Source organism: Malurus melanocephalus, unplaced genomic scaffold (genome assembly GCF_030028575.1).
Source record: "Malurus melanocephalus ecotype Western Australia unplaced genomic scaffold, MMel_1.1 scaffold_1224, whole genome shotgun sequence".
In the NCBI taxonomy this organism is placed as follows: domain Eukaryota; kingdom Metazoa; phylum Chordata; class Aves; order Passeriformes; family Maluridae; genus Malurus; species Malurus melanocephalus.
Genome location: NW_026624456.1, coordinates 32,865 through 40,781, shown reverse-complemented (window position 1 = coordinate 40,781; position 7,917 = coordinate 32,865). Strand labels below are relative to the sequence as shown.

Genomic DNA, 7,917 nt, shown 5'->3' with positions numbered 1-7,917 from the left:
CTCTGGGCAGCCACAGCAGGGGAGGGGGCGATGCCAGAGCTCCCAAATTCCTGAATTCCTCCCAAACACAGAAATTAAAGGAATGCGGGGAACCAAGCAGCTATGAAAGGAATCACATTTGCTCTAATTCGTGCCTCATCCCATGCTTTGTTCTTTCCAGTTGCCCACAAATACCATCCCATCTTCCCGGGTACTTTCTGTTTCTTTCCCTCCCACACCTCTCGGTACCAGCTGTTCCTTTGTCCTCTGGTGAAGTTTGAAGGTTTTTTTTTGCTGACACGTGGAGCAGAGGGGCAGAGAGGTGGCACAGCAGCCCCTGTGGCACTGTCACTGAGCAGCCCCTGTGGCACTGTCACTCCTCACTCGTGTGACCTCAGGGCTATCCAGGAGCTGCCACTGAAGGGCCCCCGCTCTGTGCTCTGTTCCAGGCTCTGTGGGTACCCTCCTTTCTATGAGGAAACTGAGTCCAAGCTCTTTGAAAAGATTAAGGAAGGTTACTACGAGTTTGAGTCTCCCTTCTGGGATGATATCTCCGAGTCAGGTAAAGCTCTGGCCTTGGGAACCTCAAAATCCCAAAAACCCCAAAGCTGCCAAGCCCCTGGACAGCCAATGCTGCCTCAGTGGGGATGGGGAGGGCTGGAGACTCAACTGGGAATGATCCCCAGACTGAGAATGGTGGGAATGTGGGAAGAGGGGAATGGGGAAATGTGGGAATATGAGAATGGTGGGAATGGTGAGAATGGGGGAATGGTAGGAATGATCCCCAGACTGGGAATGGTGGGAATGTGGGAATGGTGGGAATGGAGGAATGGTGGGAATATCAGAATGGCGGGAATGTGGGGATGGGGAAATGGTGGGAATGGGAATGGGGGAATTGGGGGAATGTGGGAATGGGAATGGTGGGAATGGGCGAATGTGGGAATATCAGAATGGTGGGAATGGGGGGATGGGGAAATGGTGGGAATGGGGGAATGGGAATGGGGGAATGTGGGAATGGGGGAATGGTGAGAATGATCCCCAGACTGGGAATGGGGCAATGGGGGAATATGAGAATGGTGGGAATGTGGGAATGGAGGAATGGTGGGAATGATCCCCAGACTGGGAATGGTGGGAATGTGGGAATGGGGGAATGTGGGAATGGTGAGAATGGGGGAATGGTGGGAATGGGTTATGGGGGAATGGTGGGAATGGGGAATGGTGGGAATATCAGAATGGTGGGAATGTGGGGATGTGGAAATGGTGGGAATCGGGGAATGGTGGGAATGTGGAATGGGAATGGGGGAATGGGGGGAATGTGGGAATGGGAATGGGGGAATGGGATAATGGTGGGAACGTGGAAGGTGGAATGATGGGAATGGGGGAATGGTGAGAATGTGGGAATGGGGGGATGTGGGAATGTGGGAATGGTGGAAATGGGGGAATGGGGGAATGGGAATGATGGGAATGGGGGAATGTGGGAATGGTGGGAATGATCCCCAAACTGGGAATGGTGGGAATGGGGGAATGAGGGAATGTGGGAATATGAGAATGGTGGGAATGGGGGAATGGGGGAATACGAGAATTGTGGGAATGGGGGAATACGAGAATTGTGGGAATGTGGGAATGTGGAATGGTGGGAATGTTGAATGGGGGAAGGATCAGAGTTCCCAGCTCTGCAGTGTTGGGGGATGGTGCCAAAGCAAAGCTGCCCTGGCAGAGAGGGGAGTGCTTGGAACCTGCCTGGAACACAGCACCCTCAGCTGAGGCTGTTGTTAATGYAAAGCTGATTTTCACAAATGATTACTGAGCTCTGAGCAGGATTAGATTTCCCTTGGCAGTGTCCAAGGCCAGGCTGGACAGGGATTGGAGCAGCCTGGGACAGTGCAAGGTGTCCCTGCCCATGCAGGGGTGGGGCTGGATGAGCTTTAGGGCTCCTTGCACCCCAAATCATTCTGTGGCTCTGAAAGAAGGGAAATTCCAGGGTTTTTCCCTTTTTTCCCATGTTCTGTCCCTGCTGGTGGAGCTCCYCTGTGCACAGCTGAGTGCAGGCAGCCTCCTCTCAGCTTATTGAAACATCAATCCTTCACACAAACAAACAAAGCTAGCAGGGGGTGTGCTGGGGCTTAATAACAAACATCACAGTCCTTCCTGCAAGAAAACAAAGGAAAAAAAGGGCAGGGATGGAAGAGCTCTTCAGGGCAACCTCTAAATCTGCTCAATTTGCACTTCATGGTTTTAGAGTTATTTTTCAGATGAATAATTCAACTCCAATTCACACAATCTAGCAGTGAGGTTTGGTACATCCMCAGCTGATATTTTTGCATCTCTAAGAATCTCCTTTCACTGGATTAATCACAAAATCATTAAGGTTGGAAAAGACCACGAGCAAGTGCAGCCTGTGATTGAATCCCACAAAATCACATCACCAAGGGCCATCTACTCATTTTTTGAGCACTTCCAGGGAGGGTGACTCCACCACCACCCTGGGCASTCCCTTCCAATGCCTGGGGCTTTGGAATTTCTCCAGGGATGGAATTTTTTCCCAGTGTCCAGCCCAAACCTCCTGTGGCGCAGTGATACAAACTCCTTCTCCTCAGGGCTGACCTCTGGGATGTCCATCCAGCACCATTTCCCACGTTTTGTCAGGATCACACATGGGAAAGAGGAGGAAATAATCTTTTCTCTCTGCTTTCTCCCGTTTCCAAACAGCCAAGGATTTCATCCGACACCTCCTGGAGAAGAACCCGAGCGTGAGGTTCACGTGTGAGGAAGCCCTGAGGCACCCATGGTGAGGGGATGGGATGGGGTGACCATGGGGATCCTCCACAGTGTCTCTGTGTCCCCTGGGAACAGCCGTGTCCCCCAGGAACAGCCATGTCCCCCACCCCAGCACCAACGTCACCGCCTCCCCCGCATCAACCTGCCTCCTTCTGGTGTGCAAAGAAAGCAAACCATGAATAATTAAAGATGYAATTTGTGCATATTTGCCTCCACAAACAGAGGCAGAGGAGAAATCCCACCCCGAGAGCTTTCCCGGGCTTTGAAGTGTGTGTTTGTGTTCCGTTTTGTTGCTGTTTTTCCTTTGGGTTTAATTATTGCTGATTGAACGTACAAAGCAGTTCAGTGCTTGCAGAATGTGGAATGCCTTACAAATGCCATCTGCCTCCGAGCCCGTTTCCTTCTCTCCCCATCTGCAGGATTAATGGAAATACAGCCCTTCACCGTGACATCTACCCATCTGTCAGCGCTCAGATCCAGAAAAACTTTGCAAAGAGCAAATGGAGGGTAAGTGGCTGCTGCSGGGAGCCCAGAGCCATTTCAGCAGGAAACACCAGTCGCTGTCAGGCAGAGATGAGCAGGGCTTCAGCTGRCTGGCTGAGCACCCAAACCTGCATCCTCCAGGCTGGGATTGCCAGTTTATGGGGTGTCTGGAGCAATATTCCCTGCTGCAGACACAACTGGGAGATTCACCACAAACCCCGAGCTGCAGGGACCTTGCCAGGAGAGCAGAGGGCAGGGGGGATTTTCCGGCTGTTCCCCTGGGGTGGGAGAAGCTGTAAACTCCAAAAGCATCACTGGTTGGAAAANTGTCCGGTGTCACCTGGGGGCACAGCCTGTCCAGTGTCACCTGGGTCACAGCCTGCCCGATGTCACCTGGGGCACAGCCTGTCCGGTGTCATCTGGAGCACAGCCTGTCTGGTGTCACCTGGGGCACAGCCTGTCCAGTGTCACCTGGAGAGCACAGCCTGTCCGGTGTCACCTGGAGAGCACAGCCTGTCCGGTGTCATCTGGAGCACAGCCTGTCCAGTGTCACCTGGAGCACAGCCTGTCCAGTGTCACCTGGAGCACAGCCTGTCCGGTGTCACCTGGAGAGCACAGCCTGTCCAGTGTCACCTGGGGGACACAGCCTGTCCGGTGTCACCTGGGGGACACAGCCTGTCCAGTGTCACCTGGAGCACAGCCTGTCCGGTGTCATCTGGAGCACAGCCTGTCCAGTGTCACCTGCGAGGTACAGCCTGTCCAGTGTCACCTGGAGCACAGCCTGTCCGGTGTCACCGGGAGAGCACAGCCTGTCCGGTGTCACCTGGGGACACAGCCTGTCCGGTGTCACCTGGAGCACAGCCTGTCCGGTGTCACCTGGAGCACAGCCTGTCCGGTGTCACCTGGAGGGGACAGCCTGTCCGGTGTCACCTGGGGGGCACAGCCTGTCCGGTGTCACCTGGGGCACAGCCTGTCCGGTGTCACCTGGGGGGCACAGCCTGTCCAGTGTCACCTGGGTCACAGCCTGCCCGATGTCACCTGGGGCACAGCCTGTCCGGTGTCACCAGGGGCACAGCCTGTCCAGTGTCACCTGGAGCACAGCCTGTCCGGTGTCACCTGGGGCACAGCCTGTCCGGTGTCACCAGGAGGGCACAGCCTGTCCAGTGTCACCTGGGGGGCACAGCCTGTCCGGTGTCACCTGGGTCACAGCCTGCCCGATGTCACCTGGAGCACAGCCTGTCCGATGTCACCTGGAGCACAGCCTGTCCAGTGTCACCTGGGGGCACAGCCTGTCCGGTGTCACCTGGGGGCACAGCCTGTCTGGTGTCACCTGGGGGGCACAGTCTGTCCTGCTGTCCCCAGCTGCTCACCACAGCCTTTCTCTCCTCCCCCAGCAAGCCTTCAACGCCGCGGCCGTCGTGCACCACATGAAGAAGCTGCACATGAGTGGCCACGGGGCAGCCGAAAGCTCTGTCCCTGTCACAGACACCTCGGAGCCCCCCCGACCCAGCAACCCCACGGGGACACCAAGAGATGGCAGGGACATGGCACAGGGACACCCAAACCCACCCACCCATCCGGAGCAGGACACGGCAGCGAGGGAGGAAAGGCTGGAGAGACCCGAGCCCGGGGACAGCAGCCTGATGTCACACACCCACAGTCCCCCTGAGGAGAGACCCCAGCCTGGGGACAGCAGCCTGGCCCTGCCAGACACCCACAGCCCCCCAGGCAGGAGCTCCTGTGGCTGCAGCCCCTCCTGTGTGACCCAAGAGAAGACAAAGTCCTGCTGCTCCGAGACTGTGCTGCTCAAAAAGCCTTCAAAATCCCAGTAGGTATCCAGGTCATAACTCCCGATAAACTCTGTAGGAATGCCGTGCCTGGAAGGGGATGCTGGCACAGGAGCTGGCACCCTGTGCAGGCAGCAAGGGAGGAATGAGCCAAAGCTTTGGCTGGCTGGAAGCTGTGCCCAGCCCAGGGGAGCAGGGTGCCCAGGCTGGGTGGCACAGTGCCCCATGGATTGGGGCACCTTGGTTTTCCAGGGGTTAAAGCTGTAATGACTCTGCTGGTGCTGAGGGAGCAGTCCCTGCCCTCCTGCCAGCTCGGCTTTGCTCTCCCAGTTGATGTTCTGCACATTAATAACTCAATTCCTTCACAGGATTGTCAATAATTGCTATTTCTCTTCTTTCTGTTCTGTTTCACCCATTCCCATCCAGTCATTTCAAGTCAGAGGTTCTTGTTCCAGTGAAAACCAGTAAACACTCGTCTCACTGTGGCACTGGGCAAACTGGAGTTTGTTTGATCATGTGATGGAGGCAACCACATTGTCAGAGGTGAGTGCTCTGCAATCCAATCACTGCCTGCTTTTAATTGATCCAATTAGGACAGGCAAAAGGGAAAAGCACAAACAGCACAGTGATTGCACATGAAATAAATGAACCCAGTTTTTTCACAAACACAAAAAGCCTTTCACCAAACCCCCTCTCCATCAATGACTCATCTCTCAGCTTCCATCAGGGCCAGTGCAGTGACTCTGAATCCAACTGCTACATCACAACAAGGTTGCCCAGGAACGTGAGAGAGGAAGCCAAGCACGGGTTGGCATTTCAAGCTATTTATTGGGAAAACACTGATCCCACCATGTCCCTCAGCWGGGATTAGGGCTGTGCAGCTGGGACTCAGCTGTGACCACAGCAAAGGGCTCAGCACAGGCAGGATGTCTCTGTCCCACATTTGGCCCAGGCAGGTTTGTGAGCAGAGCATGGACATGGTCATTTTGTAAAGCAGAGTAAAATAATGCAAATTCCATCCTGTCTGAGCCGAGCTTGGCTCAGTGCTGTGATCATTTGCACCATTTGGTGTGTGAGCAGCGGGAAGCTGTGCTGAGATCCTGCTCTAAGGARCATCCCAAAGGTGAGCTCTCCTGGCAGAGCTCCATCGAGGGAGCTCCCTCCTCTCATGTCCTGTGCCCATCTCTGATGAGGTTGTTTGAACAGAACTGCAACGCACAGAGGATGAACAGAGGAGACAAACTCGAGTTAGATCTGCTACGGACCCTAGAAAAGCCCTGTTCACCAATCAGTGCTGCAGAGCCCTTTGTAACCGAACCCACAAAGGGATCCAAGCTGTCCCTCGCCCCCTCCGCTGCTCATTAGCAGCTCCTTCTGCAGGCAGAGTGCAGTGGAACAAAGTCCAACCCTCACCCTCAATTCTCTCTCTTGCAGAACCAGAAGGGCTCTTTTACTTTTCTGCACTTCAGAGCCAGMGTGAGCAGSAAAGGGGCCGTGCCCCCGGCAGCTCTCCAGAGCAGTGCCCGGCTGGGAACGGGCACSCTGGTGCCAGGAATCACCCTGCAGTGAGCTGGGGCTGTTTTTGTGGATCACAGCAGCARGGAGGAGGCGAGGGAAGGCGTGAGGCTCCTGCTGGCACACCCAGTGTAAATAAACATAGGGCACCCTCAGTGCTACCCGCTCGTGTTTGCTGTGTGCTGTTCACCTGGCAAGGCACAAACGCACAACACCAACCCCACAGACCAAAGGTATGCACAGCTTCACTCCTCGTGGCTCAGTTGTTTTTACAATCCTCATCCTCTCCACCCCTGGAGTTCAGCTCTCACTGCAGCTGCATCAGGAGAGAGAACCTGCTAGAAACCTCCCTGTGTCTGRCAGTAACACAGCAAGGTCTGAATTCCACTTCCAAGTCTGTAATTGCACAATGAATGCTTGCTTAATAAAGCTGAGTTTTGTTTTGTAAAGTGCCTCTTGGTTACTGACAGAAATCTGATGTGGAAATGATCTGTTAAGTCCCTCCTAAAGCTTTCCCTGTGCATCCCAGACCTGCTCCTGCTGGTGTTTTTCTGGCAAAATGTTCTGTGGTAAATRAGCAGATTGTGGCAGAAAATCAAACAAGACATCTTATTTCACCTTCACTACTGGCCTGTGCTTCTCTAATTTGCATAAATGTAGGTGTKTTGTACAGAGGGAAATTAAATTCTCCATTTCTCTGATCTGGTTATTTGAAGAAAGATCTCAGAGGGAAGTACTGAARCCATGGCATGTTTGAAGAATTAACTACAGCAGATATGAAAAACATTAAAAGAACCCCACAGGAGGGCTTTAATTTGAACAGTGAAATTCAGCTTAAAGAGCTTGAATTGGCTAAAAGAAGAAAAAAAATAATTTCCTGGTTTATAAAGCCCTCTGGAAATAACAACCTGGGGATGTTTTTATTTGCCAGGGGAGCCTGATGTCTCTCCCCTTTTCTCCTCCAACCACTGGGCAGCTCTGGCCAGTCCAACCCACTCTGTGGGGTTGCTCCTTCGGTTCAGTGCAGCTTTTTCCAAAGGCATGGAACATTAACTTGCTAAAAATAGGGATATTGGGCACAGGAGAACTCCAGCTGGAAAATGGGAATGAAYGCAGCAGTCTGAGTGTGCAGAGGAGGCAGTTCCTCAGGAGCAGCTCTCGTAGTAGGTGACTTTCCTCTTGATGGTGTCCCGGAGCCTCCCTACCTGCTCCTCCAGCCCCGAGAGCCGTGACAGCCGCGACAGCAGAGCCTTGTTGCCTTCCTGAATTTCTGACTCCAGCGCTGAGGAGAGAAGGCAGCATGAGAGGGTTACATGGTGGGGTTGGGCTGAGCCTGCACCTCCCTCCTGTACAGCTCTGATGGGCCAAGAACACC

At 53.8% G+C, this 7,917-nt stretch overlaps 2 protein-coding genes across 2 annotated transcripts in view; one reads left to right on the top strand and one right to left on the bottom strand.

Moving 5' to 3' along the window:
• CAMK1G (calcium/calmodulin dependent protein kinase IG) overlaps positions 1-6,568 on the top strand; it is an 11,375-nt gene extending 4,807 nt beyond the window's left edge. The window contains exons 6-11 of the mRNA XM_057387482.1: positions 429-541; positions 2,689-2,767; positions 3,177-3,264; positions 4,635-5,068; positions 5,454-5,570; positions 6,462-6,568. Coding sequence (XP_057243465.1) covers positions 429-541; positions 2,689-2,767; positions 3,177-3,264; positions 4,635-5,068; positions 5,454-5,547 — 808 coding nt within the window. The 3' untranslated portion in view covers positions 5,548-5,570; positions 6,462-6,568. The remainder of the gene's footprint in view (positions 1-428; positions 542-2,688; positions 2,768-3,176; positions 3,265-4,634; positions 5,069-5,453; positions 5,571-6,461) is intronic.
• Positions 6,569-6,986: 418 nt separating this feature from the next.
• The window catches only part of LAMB3 (laminin subunit beta 3), a 29,300-nt gene continuing 28,369 nt past the window's right edge, over positions 6,987-7,917 (bottom strand). Inside the window, exon 22 of the mRNA XM_057387481.1 lies at positions 6,987-7,896. Within this exon, the coding sequence (XP_057243464.1) occupies positions 7,688-7,896 (209 nt within the window). The 3' untranslated portion in view covers positions 6,987-7,687. The remainder of the gene's footprint in view (positions 7,897-7,917) is intronic.